The following is a 17,356-nucleotide window of genomic DNA, read 5'->3' on the forward strand; positions in this document are numbered from 1 at the left end:
CCTGACGCGGGGCTCGAACTCACAGACCGCGAGATCGTGACCTGGCTGAAGTCGGACGCTTAACCAACTGCGCCACCCAGGCGCCCCAGTTTGGTACCCTTCTTAAAGCTTCCCCTAAAAAACATGTCAATGAACACATGTACAATTGAAGTTATTATTGGTATGTAATATTATTATGAAATCCATGTTTTAAAATTCCAGTGAAAGGATTATATATTTCTGTGTTTTCTTTACCTATATTGACTGTTAGCCATTGATCAAACTGCAATTTCCACTGGTTAGTTCTGGAACTTCATGTAGTGCAAAGGGAAAAGCATTTTTACTCTGACACAAATAACATTTGTTCTAAACCAGTACTCTATCTTGATCAATAAAACCAGCTGGACTCCACCAATAGGAGGCTTATGCTTTAGGCCTGATATTGATGATATTGGTAGGGGCAAGTGTATTCCTTTCCTATTGCTGCTTAACGAATTGCCACATATTTAGCGGCCTAAAACAATACAGATATATTGTCTTATAGTTCCGGAGGTTAGAAGTCTTAAATGGATTTTGGAGGACTAATATCAAAGTGTTGATAGGACTGGAGGTTGTAGGGGAGAATCTGTTTTCTTGTCTTTTCCAGCTTTGAGGGGCTGCCCCCATTGCTTTGCTCATGGTGCCAGCCAGCAGTCACATCACTCTGCTGCTTCTGTCATCACATTTCTTCTTCTTCTTTTTTTTTAAGTTTTATTTATTTATTTTGAGAGAGAGAGAGAAACCTAGCGAGCCTGAGCACAAGCCAGGGAGGGGCAGAGAGAGAGAGGGAAAAAGAGAATGCCAAACAGGCTCTGTGCTATCAGTGCTGAGCCCAACAAGGCCTTGATGGGGCTTGATCTCACGAACCATGAGATCATGACCTGATCTGAAATCAAGAGTCAGACACTTAACTGAGCCAGCCAGTGCCCCTCATCACATGTCTTTTGATTCTGACTATCCTACCTGCTTTTTCACTTATAAAGACACTTATGATAGGGTACCTGGGTGGCTCAGTCGGTTGAGTGTCTGACTGTGGCTCAGGTCATGATCTCGTGGTTTGTGAGTTTGAGCCCCACATTGGGCTCTCATCTGTCAGTGTAGAGAATGTCTCAGATTTTCTGTTTTCCTCTCCCTTTGCCCCTCCTTCTGTCTCTCCAAATTAAATAAACATAAAAAAAATTTTTAAAAGGCCCTTGTAATTACATTGAACATATTTGGATAATCCAGGATAATCACCCTTTCTCAAAATCCTTTAATTTAATCATATCTGCAAAGCCCTTTTTGCCATGTAAGGTAACATAGTCACAGGTTCCAGAGAATAACATGTAGACATGGCTTTAGGAAGCCATTATTCTGTACACCATACCAGGTATACTCAGAAAATGACTCAGCAGTCAACAAAACAGGAGAACATTGTTAATTTCTGAATGTTTCTTAGAGAATTCAGGTTAAGAGGATGATGGTAAGCACCAATTCAGCAATCAGTCTTGGAGGAGGGACAAGGTATAACCATGTAGTTGATACTCTTCGCCAGTCACAAGAGCTAAGAATAGAGCAAAGAAGGCAAGTGGAATGGTGGAATGGGCTCTGAGAAGACTTAAATTTCTCGGTCCTTAGAATTGAGGAATTTCAGTGCTTTAAATTGCTTTGCTTCGTATATTCATGTCACAGATCAATTGAGTGACTTGCTACTTACTCCACATTCCTCTCTAGTTAACACACTGGCTCTTTAGCATGGGCTAATGGTCAAAGATTCATTCACTCAACAGGCTGTACCAGCCCTAGTGAGGAGTGTCCGCTAAATAAACTTGTCTGTCATTGTACACTTGTACTTTCTATCTCTGATCCCTTTTCAACTTTGTAGTGAAAGCAAGCAATATTTTTTTCCTGTTTTTATAACAGGAGTCTCTATTGAGATCATATAACTCACCCATTTAAACTGCACAATTCAATGATTTTGGGTATATTTAGAATTGTGCAACCATCACCACAACTAATTTTAGAATATTTTGTGTATCTAAAATGTGGATACCACATTTTATGTGTCCACACATTAGTTGACATTTGGGTTGAGCAAACAAGATTTTATCACACACAATGTCCAGCATAGCCACTAGGTGCTAAGAGTATAAAAGTAAATAGGACCTTCCCTTTGAGAGATGTGAGCCTAATGGGGAACTCTATAGCTCAGAGCTCAGAAGAATTTTTTTCCTTGCAAGGGTGGAGAGAAATTGAAAGGATCATTTAGTATTAGGTAGCTACATTGGTGGGTCAGGATGAATTAGAAAGAAGAGAGAAAAGAATTGGGGAAAAATGAAGCGATAACTTTATGGCTAGTTTGTTTGTAAGTATAAAGAATTTACTGACTCGTAAATACAGAGAACAAACTGAGGGTTGCTGGAAGGGAGGTGGGTTGGGGGGGCAGTTAAATGAGTGATGGGCATTAAGGAGGGCACTTGTTAGGATGCGCACTGGATGTTATATGTAAGTGATGAATCACTGGGTTCTACTCCTGATACCAATACTACACTGTATGTTAACTAACTTGAATTTAAATTAAAAAAAAAAAAAGAATTTACTGATACAGATGTTTCTAAAGATACAATCAAAAAGAATCACAAAAATATTTATGAAGAATAAGACATTTAGCCTTTATCTGTATTTAGCACATGTATGGTTAAGTCACAGATTGGCAACAGTTCTGCTAATGGAGATAGATATCACAACCTCATATATTGAGAACACCTGTGTGCCAGTTACTATACACTGGAGATGCAAAGATGAAAAGATGACCTTGCTCTTAAGAAGCTCACAGACAAATAGGGGAAATAGATACGTTATTAAGATATAGAATGAAAAGGGCCAAATAGAAGGAAGTTAGAAATACAATGGCTGCCTAGATGAACAACAGATTAACTTTGACCTAGAGGTGGGAACAGTGGTTTTGGAAAAGCTTCACTGAGGAGATTATTTCTGAGCTGAACTTTGAAGAATAAATAGGAATTCAAGAAATGGACAAGAGATAGAATACAAGTTCAAGTGTGATATAATAGTATGTTTAGCAAACCATGAGTAATATTAGAGTTTAAAGTTCAGAAAATAATCTGCAATAGATAAGGCAAGCGACAACCTGATTAATGAAGGATCTTGTGTGCTGTGCTAAAGAGTTGAACTTTACCCTGTGGGCAATGTGATCAGATTTGTAATTTAGATCATCCTGATTGCTTTGGAAAAGATGAGCTGAAACAGTGATAGAAACCAGAGAACTAGTTGCGAGATTGTTGTAATGATCCAGGTTGAAGATAATGAGGACTTAAACTAAAATTTTAAGTTTTTAAGAGGTAAAATAGATAATTCTTGGAAATCAGGATGTAAAGGATGAGGGTGTTAAAGATGACTTCTAGATTTGAGTCTTAGGTAGATTGTGTATATGGGATGCTTCTTAAATAAATACAGAAAGAAGATCTGGTTTAGCAGAAAGATGATAAGTTTAATTTAATACAAGTTCAATTTAAAAGGTCTAGGAAACATCCAAATAGTAGTTAGATAGATGAGCTCATTGTTTCCATTCATTGAAATGGCAATAAGAGTCTGAGAAAATTGTTACTTTTCTTTTTCACTTCCTCCTTTCCTTCTTCTCTCCCTCCCTCTCTCCCTCTCCCTCTCCCCTTTTCTCCTTCTCCCTTCCTTTCTTCTTTTCCTCCTTTTCCTTTCCTTCTTTCCTTCCTCCTTCCTTCCTTCCTTCCTTCCTTCCTTCCTTTCCTATCCCCAGGGAGTGGAATCTCTCAGCTCTGTTCTTTATCCCTTCTTTATCACACCATATGGTATTCCTCTTGACTCCATAGCCTTTCGTCTAGTATTATGGAAATAATTTGGATCTCAGGAACACTTGTTATCATTTGTGCCGCATGTTTGAGTAAAAGGGAAATGTTTCTCTGTGTCATTCTGAAAGCTTTTGCTGAAAAATATTTAAGAGTCCTTAGAAGTAGAATCCTGGGAAGCCAGTATCAAATTATGGTCTTAATCTGAGTTATCTCCATTTCCCTATTTTTTTTTTTAATTTTTAAGTTCATTTGTTTGTTTTGAGAGAGAGAGAAAGAGAGGGCAAGCATGAGTGTGGGAGGGACAGAGAGAGGGAGAGAGAGAATCCCAAGCAGGCTCCACATTGTCAGTGCAGAGCCCGATGCAGGGCTCGAACCCACGAATTGTGAGATCGTGACCTGAGCCAAAATCAGGAGTTGGACGCCCAACCAGCAGAGCCACCCAGGCTCCCCTCCATTTCCCTATTTTAAGGACACCAGAATGTCATCTCTTTGACTGGAATTTTGAGGAATAGTGCGTCGATATATGTGAACATAATCAGGAAAAGTTTTTATGAAAGCAATATTGCATTTAGAAGACCATTCATAATTTGGGAGATGATCATTAATAGTCAGAATTTTTAGTTATAATAGTATTAGTTATAATTTGTATAGAATTAGAAACTTCATATAGCATCTAGAAGCTAACCTCTTAGATTAATACAATTTAGTTAATTTTGTTGATGTAATGAAATCCTGTGTTCCATAAAATGGAATTGAAAATGAACTCATGGGGGCGCCTGGGTGGCTCAGTCGATTAAGCGGCTGACTTCGGCTCAGGTCATGATCTCGTGGTCCGTGAGTTTGAGCCCCGCGTCGGGCTCTGTGCCGACAGCTCAGAGCCTGGAGCCTGTTTCAGATTCTGTGTCTCTCTCTCTCTGACCCTCCCCTGTTCATGCTCTGTCTCTCTCTGTCTCAAAAATAAATAAACGTTAAAAAAAAAAAATTAAAAAAAGAAAATGAACTCATGTTGTTGATGATGACCTAATTTGTTGAGTGCCACTATATGTAAAAAGTTGTGCTAGTGACTTTGCGTATGCTATTTTATTTAACTCTCAAGTAACCTTGTGGGGCCAGTATTATCTTCTATTTTATGGAAGATGAAAGCTGTGATATCACAGCTATTAAGTGATAGAGCTGGGATTTAGATCTAAGTTTTTTTAAGTTCTAAATCCATGCTTTTTCATTTATGCTTCACAACCAGATAGTCAAACGACTTGAAAATAATACTATTCTGTAGCATTCCCTTGAGGTTAAAATGAAGGAGGTATGTTTTAGGAGAATATAGGTGGAAATACTTAGTCCTACTTTTATAAAGCATCTTCTAGATGCTTTTTTAGAAAGATGTTTTTAAAAATACTATTCATTCTAGCTGGAGACATCTAGAGAGATAAAGATTTTGCTGATCTCTTGTAGTCAAAGAACCTTTGGTTTCACTTTCTATACTTAGGAGGAATTGAAACCCTAGCCAGGAGGGATAGCTGTATTTGCCTTTTGCCTTGGAATGTACACAGTAATCAGAAAAGATTGAAGAAATAGTTGTAAAAGATAGGATACTTTAATGTATCTTTTTAAATTAAGATAAAATTCATATAACATAAAATTTATCATTTAAAGCATTTAAATTTTTTTTTAATGTTTATTTATTTTTGAGACAGAGAGAGACAGCACGAGCAGGGTAGGGACAGAGAGAGAGAGGGAGACACAGAATCCGGGCTCCAGGCTCTGAGCTGTCAGCACAGGGCCCCACGCGGGGCTCAAACTCATGAACCGGAGATCATGACCTGAGCCAAAGTTGGATGCTTAACCAACTGAACCACCCAGGCACCCCAGCATTTAAACCATTTTAAAGTGTACAATTCGGGGGTTTTTAGTATATTCACAGTGTTATGCAACCATCACCACTATCTAATTCCAGAACGTTTTCATCACCACAAAAAGAAACCCCATATCTATTACAATCACTCCCCATCCCCCCAACCTACCCCTAGCAACCCTACTTTCTATCTCCAGGCGTTTGTATATTTTGGACGTTTCATATAAATGGAATCCTCCCAATAGCCTTTTGTAGCTGGCTTCTTATATTTAACATACTATTTTCAAGGTCCAGCCAGGTGGTAACATGTATTAATACTGCATTCCTTTTTATAGGTGAATAATATTGCATGTGGACATACTGTTTTGTTTATCCATTCATGAATTGATGGACATTTGGATTGTTTACACTTTTTGGCTATTGTGAATAATGCTGTTATTAATATTATTTGTGTACAGGTTTAAAAAAAAAAAAATGTGTCTCCAGGGGCACCTGGCTGGCTTAGTCAGTAGCGCATGAGATGCTCGATCTTGAGGTTGTGAGTTCAAGTCCCACGTTGGGTGTAAAGCCTACTTAAAAAATAATAATAAATTTTAAGAATCTGTGTTTTCATTCTCTTGGTTACATACCCATGAGTATAATTTCTGGATCATATGGTATTATATGTTTAACATTTTAAAGAACGGTTTTCCAGAGTTGAGCACCAATTTACATTCACGGCAGCAGTGTATGTAGGTTCGTTTCTCCACATTCTTGCCATCACTGTTACCGCCTGTCTTTTTTGCTCATAGCCATCCTGGTGGGTGTGAAGTAGTATCATTGTGGTTTTGATTTGCATTTCCATGATGACCAATGTTGTTGAGCATCTTTCCATGTGTTTTTTTTTTTTTTTTTTTTTTTTTTGGCAATTACTATACCTTCTTTGGAGAAATGTCTAGATCCCTTTGCCTCCTTAACTCTTCACTGCCCCCTTCTGCCTCCCTGCAATTCATCATGGCCTAACCCTAGATCTTTCAGTTTCTGATAATTCTTTGTTTCTCTTCCTGGACTGTTAACTTGGCCTTCTATAGATTAATGTTGTTAGCTTGATCTGGACTTAATGTAGTGCCCAGTATTTGCTGATGCTCTGGTATATTTCCCACAGCAGCTAGTCCACATATTTTCTGCTTTCCTCAAGCTTTCAGTCTCATTCCAACCTCTCTGTTTTTTTGGGTTTTTTTTAACGTTTATTTATTTTTGAGACAGAGAGAGACAGAGCATGAACGGGGGAGGGTGAGAGCGAGGGAGACACAGAATCTGAAACAGGCTCCAGGCTCTGAGCTGTCGGCACAGAGCCCGACGCGGGGCTCGAACTCACGGACCGCGAGATCATGACCTGAGCCAAAGTCGGCTGCTTAACCGACTGAGCCATCCAGGCGCCCCCATACCTCTCTGTTTTTAATGGTAATTTCATGTCCTTCTTACTATACTGAGAAAATTGAGGGCATCGGTTATAAATTTGTACATCTTTCCTCCTTTACATCTAACATTGGCCTTTTATCACCTTCCCTTTCTTCTGCTTTTAGAAAAGTGTGATCATTCTTATTTCTAGGGCTAATACCTTCCCCCATCCTGTCCTTTGAAACCATTCCCTGCCATTTCTCTAGACTCTTTCTTCCTATTATCTATTTTATTCCTTCTCCAGTATTTTCCATCTCTTTGAATCCTTTTCCTCTGTCTTGGACATGCCCAGATCTCCTTAACTTAAAAACAAACAAATAAAGGGGCGCCTGGGTGGCGCAGTCGGTTAAGCGTCCGACTTCAGCCAGGTCACGATCTCGCGGTCCGTGAGTTCGAGCCCCGCGTCGGGCTCTGGGCTGATGGCTCGGAGCCTGGAGCCTGTTTCCGATTCTGTGTCTCCCTCTCTCTCTGCCCCTCCCCCGTTCATGCTCTGTCTCTGTCTGTCCCAAAAATAAATAAAAAACATTAAAAAAAAAAAAAAAAAATTTTAAAAAACAAACAAATAAAAACAACAACAACCCCCCCCCCCCCCAAACCTGCCACCTATCTTTCTGTCTCCTTTAGATACCTTGCAGTTTTTCTCATTTCCGTTTATGGGTACACATATCTAGTGAGAAATTATTACTAATCTATTTCCTTTTCTTCTAATTTTCTTTTTTTTTCATTTTTTAATGTTAATTTTATTAAAAATTTTAAAAATATTTGTTATTTATTTTTGAGAGAGAGAGAGACAGAGTACGAGCAGGGGAGGGGCAGAGAGAGAGGGAGACACAGAACTTGGAACAGGCTCCAGGCTCTGAGCTGTCAACACAGAGCCCGATGTGGGGCTCCAACTCACAAGCTGTGAGATCATGACCTGAGCGGAAGTCTGACAACCAACTGAGCCACCCAGGTGCACCCTTCTTCTAATTTTCTTAAAGGCAATGGTGTCCTCACTTTCATTAATATTCTAAAAGGTCTCTAATGATCATTTGAATCACCATGCTCAAAGACTTCTCTCACTTCTCATTTTCTTTGATCTCAACTCCTTTTTTAAAAACTTCTCCATTCCTGCCACTAGTAGTACAATCTAATTTTCTTCAGTTCTACAACTCTAAAATGCCTGTTTTTCTCAAGTGACAGTATTTTTTCTTTTTACCATGTCCTACCTATTCTTCCTTCACAAAATCTGCCACCCTTTCTACTCCCACTGCAACATTTATGGGAAAATCTGTAAGTCCATTTTCTTCTCCCTGTAATAACCTCAGAACTGATCTCTTTCTAAGTATGCAAATAACCAGTGGTGTTCTAGTAAACTGGCTTACGGGGGGAAAAACCCTCTGATATGTAGCACTTGCTGATTTCTGTGGCTAATAAGTTCAGACTACCAATGATTTAATAAATGGCCCACATAATTCCTGAATTTTTAACAACCAGCTTCTGTACACCATTGATAATAACTTTCAGAGACACAATAAAGCTCATCTTTTATCTACATGTACTATTGTTAATAAACATAATTTTTTCTATTTGTTTGATGTATTTTTACCTGTTTTTATGTATAAATATATACATAAACTTTATTGAGATGTAATTCACATACCATTATAATTCACATGCCCATTTAAAATGTGCAATCCAGTGGTTTTTAGACTATTCAGAGTTGTGCATCCATTATCATATCTATTTTAGAACATTTTCATCACCCCAGAGAGAAACCTGGTACCCATTATCAGTCACTCTCCATTTCTCCCTAACCCTCCAAGCCCAGTATAACCACTAATTTACTTTCTGTGTATAAGTTTTCCTATTCTAGATATTACATATAAATGGAATCATACAATAAGTGGTCTTTTGTGACTGCCTTCTTTCATATAGCATTACGTTTTCAAGATTTCAAGATCCATATTGTAGCATGTATCAGTACTGCATTCCTTTTTATGGCCAAATATCATTTGTTTCTAGAGATATAACTTACATACAATAGAGTGCACAAATCTTAAGTGTACAGCTCAATAAATTTTTACATATGTATACCTGTCTTCCCAGAAGACTCTCATGTCCCTGCTCATCAGTATCCACTTTCCCCAATTTCCTCTTTTTCCTCTGGCTTCTATTCATCATAGATTTAGCTTTGCCTGTTTTTTTTTTTTACCTTTATATAGATGGAATCATAGAGTATATTATTTTGTGAATAGCATATGCTTTTAGAAACACACTACTGTTAAGCAACTCATTTGAATACTGACTTTTAGAAGATAAATTGTCTTATCTAATCTGTAGAGAAATCTCTCTTAACTACAGAAAACTGTATATTTGTGTCTTTGGTCTATTCTTATCTCTCTTTTTTTTTTTTATTCTTATCTCTTTTATAAAATGTTCTTAAAGGGGCATCTGCGTGGCTCAGCATGAGCCTGTTTGGGATTCTAAATCTCTCCTTCTCTCTCTCTGACCCTTCCCTGCTCTCTCTGTCTCTCTCAAAATAAAACACTAAACTAAAAAAAAAAAAAAAGTTCTTAAAAAGGATAACATTCATATGCACACGTCTCCTAAAAATGGGTGTTTTCACTTATCTTTATTATAGCTTTAGCATATCTTAACTAAGCTTATATAAGTGATTTTATTTTTTTATATTAAAATTTTTAATGTTTATTTTTGAAAGAGAGAGAGAGACAGAGACAGAGTATGAGCAGGGGAGAGACAGAGAGAGAGGGAGACACAGAATCTGAAGCAGGCTCCAGGCTCTGAGCTGTCAGCATAGAGCCCGGCATGGGTCTTGAACTCACAAACTGTGAGATTATGACCTGAGCCTAAGTTGGACACTTAACTGACTGAACCACCCTGGTGCCCCATATAAGGGATTTTTAAAAAGAAGTATGTTTTAATTTTAAAATCTAATCTTAAAAATCTGTCCTTATCTGAAAACAAATCAAAGTGATGTTTTCCCAGTCCCTGGATTCAGACCAATCATGATGCGATTTGTTTAGAATTTAAAATTCTAAGTGAACATCACTATAACCCACAGAAATTAAAAGAATTATAAGGGAATGTAATGAAAAATTAAATGCCAAAAAAAGTTGACAATTTAAATGTAACAGACATTGCTAGAAAGAGACAAATTGCCAAAACTGACCCAAAATTAAATAGAGAATCTGAATGACGTATCCCAAGTTAAAAAATAAAAATAAAAAAAGTAGTCTTTAAAAATCTTCCCACAATGATAAGTCCAGACCCAGATGCTTCATTGGTGAATTCTTTCAAACATTTAAGGAAGTAATAGCTTTCTATTCTGAATAAATGGTTTCAGAAAATAGAGGAAAAGAAAATACTTTCTATCCTCTTTTGCGAAGCCAAACATCAAAGCCAGGCAAAAAAAGCACAAGAAAAGATAACTATCGTTCAAAATTTCTCACAAGCTTAGATGCAAAAATCTGTAACAATATATTAACAAATTAAATCCAGGAATATTTAAAAAGATTTATATAACATGACCAAGAGTGATTTCACTCAGGAATGCAAGGTTGGTTTAGCATCCTAAAATCAATTAATCTAATACACTATAAGTAACAAAAGACAAAAACAGAATATGCATGTTTCAGTAATACAGAAAAAGCATATGACAAAACCCAACACCTATTATAAAAGCTGTAAACAAATTGCAAAAATAAGGGCGGTTCCTCAGCTGATAAAGGCATCTACAAAACATCTAGGGTTAACATAATATTTAATGGTGAAAGATTGGATACTTCACCCCTAAGATTGGAAAAAAGGCAAAGATCTTTGTCCTTGTTACTTCTATTCAGCATTGTGCTAGAGATTCTAACTAAGGCAACAAGGGATAATAAAAGGAAATTAAAGGCATCCAAATTGGAAAGGAGTAAGTAAAACTGTCTTGAGTCATAGATTACATGATCTCAAATGTAGAAAATCCTAAGGAATCTACCAAAGTGCTAGAACTAATAATTGAGTTTAGCAAATTCACAAGACATTAGATCAATATACAAAAATCATCTGAAATTACACACACAGACACACATTTGCACATATAAATCAACTTGCATTTTTATATACCAGTAAGGAACAATCCAAAAATACAGTGAAGAAAAACAATTCCCTTCATAATAGCATCAAATAGAATAAAATACTTATGAAACAATTTAACAAAAACTTTTAAGTAGTAGAGTTAAGTTAACTCTGTAGAGGAAAGAGAATTCCTGCATTCTTATTTTAGCTTTGCCTCTGAGTAATTGCATATAACTGATATAACTTATTTGAACCTTGTTTTCCTCATCTGTAAATTGAGGATACTGACTGTTGTACTACTTGCCTCACAGGGCTGTTATGAGCATTAGAACATATTTAAAGTTGGGGAGCCTGGGTGGCTCAGTCGATTAAGCATCCAACTTCAGCTCAGGTCATGATCTTGCGGTCTGTGGGTTTGAGCCCCGCATCGGGCTCTGTGTTGACAACTCAGAGCTTGGAGCCTGCTTCAGATTCTGTGTCTCCCTCTCTCTCTGCCCCTCCCCTGCTCACGCACTCTCTCTCTCTCTCTCTCAAAAATTAACATTAAAAAAATTTAAAAAAATATTTACAATGTAAAGCATTATACAGAGATAATCATACTTAATAAAGCATTCAGGAGCTGTTTGCCTTCGCAGTCCCTTAGTTGAAGTGATAGAAAAATGCACAATAGAAGCTTGGCAATTTCATCACATAGAATAGAGTTGGGTGTTCTGCCATGTGATGGAGGAGCCATCATTCTGGACCCAGTTAGTTGGGACTATGCTTAGGTTCCCAACCACCTCGCTCAATATTATCCTGAAATCACCAGCAAGATATTTATCTTTCTTTTTTTTTAAATTTTTTTTTATGTTTTATTTTTTATATTTAAGAGAGAGAGAGAGAGAGCAGGGGAGGGGCAGAGAGATGGAGACAGAATCTGAAGCAGGCTCTAGGCTCCAAGCTAATGCCCCATGAGGGGCTTGAACTCTCGAGCAGTGAGATCGTGACCTGAGCCAAAGTTGGACACTAACCAACTGAGCCACCCAAGCGCCCCAAGATATTTATCTTTCATATCATGATTTAGCAATTTACCTCTTTGGTAAAAGGTTGTAACTTTCACCTGTCATTTTGGAATGCCTTTTTTTCTTTTGTATGTTATGAGGTTTTAGGAGGAATTTAATCACCAGCATATTGAATAACTGATTGTTCTTTAAAGCTGCCATTTTTTGAGTATTTCAGTCTATACCATTGAATTTAACTTTCTTTTCCTTCACTTTCCTTATCTTAAGGGCTTACAGCAGCCAGCTCCTTTTTCTGATGAAATTGAAGTAGACTTTAGTAAGCCCTATGTCAGGGTAACTATGGAAGAAGCCAGCAGAGGAACTCCTTGTAAGTAAATGCTTAATTATTTTGTTGTTTTACTCTGTTTTTAGCATTCAGTTGTATTTATCAAATATGCACCTACTTTCTATATTCTTTCCTCAATTTACCTATAAACTGGGTATAAAAAGGGTAGTTGGGGGAGGGTTTCCTCCTATCTCCCAGCTGTTTTATTTGGGAGTATAACTGCATTCCATAAGATTTCATTTTTTCTTATCATTTTAAGCTTGTTTCCTAGGATGTTGTTACAGCTGTGAGATATAGTGGTACATACTTGCTTCCTGGGCTGTTGTCACAACTATGAGGTATAGTAGAACAGAGACAATAGGATATTAGCCTGAGCTGGATTATAACCTTGTCTGTTTTTACAGAGGTCTGAATACTATGTCAGGCTGTCACATTTTTAATAGCCTTCAGAATTGTCCCCTAGATCTCCCTTTCTATAAGTTAATACCCTTGCTAGACACCGCTGAATGTTAGAGGATAAAATATCCTAAGTGGGGAGATGCTTATCACTTAACTTTATCTTTACTGATACAATCTTTTAGGTTTTTTTAAAAACTCACTGTATTATTTTTAAACCCTATACTCTTTATTTGTATGCTTAGTTTACATCATTAAGTAGCAATTTTTGACTACATAAGCTATTAATATGTGTTCTAGATACTCTTCCTGTTTTGGACAAGTGGTTTTAGAGATTTTTGTTTTTAATTTGAGTTATTTCATTTATTTGTTTGTTTATTTTTGAGAGAGAGAGGGTGCAAGTGAGCAAGGGGCAATAGAGGGAGAGAGAGAGAATCCCACAAGGGGCAGAGAGAGCGAGAGAGAGAGAGTGAGAAGCGGGGCTCACTTGAAACGGGGCTCATGCTTACCCCAAGTGGGGCTCGTGCTCACCTGAGGTGGGGCTTGATCTCACCCAATGTGGGACTCAAACTCAGGAACTGTGAGATCATGACCTGAGCTGAAGTCAGATGCTTAACCAGCTGAGCCACTCAGGTGGCCCAGTTTTAGGGATTATTTTAAAGAGAAGCTTCCTTGGGTATTTGTTAGAAATACAAATATAGGCAGCTGTCCTTACTTATCTGTAAATTCTCCAATTCTTTTTTTCAATCCTTTTTTGGTTCTTTCCATTACTATGGTAAGTGTTCTGTCTACTCTGTAAATGTGGGCCTAGACTCAAACCCAGGTAAACACTAAGGAATAAGAGGCAGTTACAGCCACAAATGTATACATTTCCAATATGTAGAAGATATTTGTGGTTACTTCTTAATAGTGTTAGTATATTTGTTCTCTGTTGTAATGGAGGAGTAGCAAAATATGAATAGATATAGATGCTGGACAGTTTCAGGCCAGGGAGCCCAGTACTCCTTAGCTAAATCATGGCTATATGAAACATAGTTTTTGAGTCCTCAGAATTCCAGATAATGCTTTTTTTTTTTTTCAAAAGTGTTTGTATATGTCTCACGTTGATCACAGCCCTTCTGACTCATGATGTAGCATTTTAGGCTTGGTTCCCCTTGAGTAACAAGCAGGTTGATGGGGCAGGGTAAAATGACAACAAGGAAAAACAGGGTATGTGTAACAAGGCATAGTGGTGTCAGATCAGAGTTCCAAATGCCATCAGACAGTTCAAGGATCATGTTCAGATGTGATAGTAGAGCATGTTGAAGGCAAGAACTTTTCATGTGCTCTCTAATAACACACATTCAGAATGTAGTACCTCACATTACGCAGCTTGTTGTTAGTCTACCCACAAATCATTTGTGGTCAATAAAATGTATGTGTATTTGAAGCTTATAATTCACATGCACTAATTTTTAACAATTTTAGAATTAATTCATAGAATTTTATAAGTCATTTTTGAGATCATCTACTTTATCATCTCATTATATACATGAAGAAATTAAAGTCCATAGAAACTAAGAAGTGAAAGGTCCCCTGTAGTAAAACCAATAATTAGTGATAGAATTGAAACTAAAACCCAAGTTTTTCCATCTTCATGTTCTTTTTACCCTGGAGTGGTGCTGCTCTTTGTAGACATTAGTTATAAATAATAGAAGGCCATCGGCAAACTGATTGCATTTTAGGTGGAACAGATAGTCACACATTTGCTTATAAAGTTTGCTGGTCTAGATTGATCTCCAGTATTTCTCCTATATCTGATTCTGCCTGTTCAGTTTTATGTTAAATAACCAAGGGACTATTCATGCTAGTATTGGACAAGGAGTAAGCCAGGGGGGGCATCCTTCCCTCCACCATGTTTTCATTAGGGAGGTTAAGGACTCCCTTAAGAAAGGAGTTGGTAGGGGCGCCTGGGTGGCGCAGTCGGTTAAGCGGCCGACTTCAGCCAGGTCACGATCTCGCGGTCCGTGAGTTCGAGCCCCGCGTCAGGCTCTGGGCCGATGGCTCGGAGCCTGGAGCCTGTTTCCGATTCTGTGTCTCCCTCTCTCTCTGCCCCTCCCCCGTTCATGCTCTGTCTCTCTCTGTCCCCAAAATAAATAAAAAACGTTGAAAAAAAAAAAAAATTAAAAAAAAAAAAAAAAAAAAAAAAAGAAAGGAGTTGGTAATAATCTAGGAGAAAACTCACTACCCAGAGAAAAAAACAAATATAGCTTGAGAGAAGGTTATTCCTTTAGGAAGATGAAAGAAAAAAATCAGCAATGTGTTTTCTAGGAGAAAGGAAAAGAAGTCAAAGTTGGAAGGGCAACAGAATCTGTTAGAAACAAAATGTTTTGGGGATAGGTATTTGAGAGAATATATTAAAAGACACAATAAATTGAAAGCCACGTTTGTTCTACGTAAGGAGAACATATATTTATTTAGTGCAAAGACTATAATTTATATTAAAAACCAGGACCATTTTGAAAGTGAAAGGGAGTCGCTCTTATTAATATGCTGAAACAACAGATGTAAATCAGATGGTTTGGTTATCCTGGCCAGTAGCCACTTGGGAAAAGAATGGGTAACTTGTACTTAGTCCTCAGATTTTCTCATTAACAGTGATCTTTCTGGCCGTTTGCTTACTATACCCGCCCAGGTTTGCCAAAGACTTGGGGGTAAGTCATAGGGAATTGAGAGGCTGGGTGGCTGAGAAAACACTGAAGAGAGCAAGGAGCACATCTGGAGTTGGTCCGAGAAGGGGTTTGGTGGTGACTTGGCCTTATATGGGATGATTAACCCTGACAAACAGCCCGTTGATCAACAGTATTTGGTACTACTTCCACCATCCTGGAAATGTGTTTATGGCGCTAAATCCCCCTCATCTCACTTTGCCCTTGCTGTATGCTAATGTCGAAGAAACAATAACAAAGTATTCTTAATCTTTGTGTTCTATCCTTTGTCTTTTAGGATCAAAAAAAATGAGATCATAGCCACTCTGGACTTGTTTAGGAAAGATGGATTTCTAAGATGTAGAAGAAAGATTATGCTCCTCAGGTTTTGTGGTGTTTTGCTTTGTTTTATAGATGAGGAAACTGAGTGTTAAAGAGGTTAAGATTATAGAGGAAGGAGGCTGGTCGTTAAGTTTGAGCTATAAGCTTTTTGACTCTTAAATCCATTATGTTGTTTTTCATTGTATTGGTGTATCTATTTTATTTAAAAATTTTATTTCCTGTATTACAAAACCAATACATTTCCATAGCCTAACATTTACAAAATACATTAAGGGTATAGAGTGAAAAGTCTTCCTATTAGTATCTCACAGCCACCCAGTATCTCTCCCTTCCACCCTTAGTAGGTGTATCGTAGTATGTTCAGTCTTCCGTTGAAATTTAAGTTGTTTCCAAACTTTTACTATTACAAACTATGCTGCAATGAATACCATGCATATTTACAAATATATGTATGAAATAAATTACTAGAATTGGAATAGCTGGGGTAAAGGGTATAAGCATTTCTGTGTCTTTTGACAGATATTATCTAATTACCCTTCTTAAAAGCTGTACCAGTTTATATTTCTAACACCAGTATATGATTTCTCAGTTTAAATGTTTATTTATTTTTGAGGAGGGGGGAAGGGCAGGGAGAGAGAGGGAAACACAGAATCCAAAGCAGGCTCCAGGCTCCAAGCTGTCCACGCAGAGCCCAAAGTAGGACTCAAATACACAAACTGTGAGATCATGACCTGAGCTGAAGTCTGATGCTTAACTGACTGAGCCACCCAGGCACTCTCTATTATTTCTTAGTTTAAAAACTACTTGTTTAAAGTTTAAAGCCACCTGGGTGGCTTAGTCAGTTAAGCAGCCAGCTCTTGATTTTGGCTCAGGTCATGATCTCATGGTCATGAGGTTGAACCCTGTGTCAGACTCTGCACTGAGTGTTGAGCCTATGTGGGATTCTCTCTTCCCTTCTCCTTCTGACCCTCCCCTGATTGTGTGCATTCTCTCTCTCTCAAAATAAATAAATGATCTTTTTAAAAAGGCTACTTATTTATGGATAAACCTATCTGGAAAGAAAAGTCCATAAACCTCCTGGGAACCAATTTTCTCCCCCTTGATTTGTTGTTCTCAAGACAAGGGTGTTGTATCTTACGCCTACCTTCAGTATGGTATATCTGATGAGACTTTGGCCCTTCTTTCCCAGACGATGTAGCTGCTCCTACTGTTATTTGCTGCTGCTGCAGTGAAATAACTCTTCTTTTATTTACATATAGGAATATATTACTAGGACTTACTAGATTTATTATTTGAAGTATGATGAACCATTATGTCAATTCCATTCTCAGTGTGTTTGTTAGGCTTTGGAATTAGTCTTGTACTCAAAGAGATCATTTCCTGGCTTTTCCTTCATAGTCCACCACCAC

The 17,356-nt window shown here is 37.7% G+C and overlaps 1 protein-coding gene across 5 annotated transcripts in view; it reads left to right on the plus strand.

The window, feature by feature from the left end:
* The window catches only part of PCYT1A (phosphate cytidylyltransferase 1A, choline), a 51,328-nt gene that overhangs the window by 21,792 nt on the left and 12,180 nt on the right, over positions 1-17,356 (plus strand). For all 5 annotated transcript variants that reach the window (XM_058730986.1, XM_058730984.1, XM_058730985.1 and 2 more), the window contains one exon: positions 12,465-12,564. In XM_058730986.1, coding sequence (XP_058586969.1) covers positions 12,465-12,564 — 100 coding nt within the window. The remainder of the gene's footprint in view (positions 1-12,464; positions 12,565-17,356) is intronic.

Source organism: Neofelis nebulosa, chromosome 5 (genome assembly GCF_028018385.1).
Source record: "Neofelis nebulosa isolate mNeoNeb1 chromosome 5, mNeoNeb1.pri, whole genome shotgun sequence".
Classification (NCBI taxonomy): Eukaryota; Metazoa; Chordata; class Mammalia; order Carnivora; family Felidae; genus Neofelis; species Neofelis nebulosa.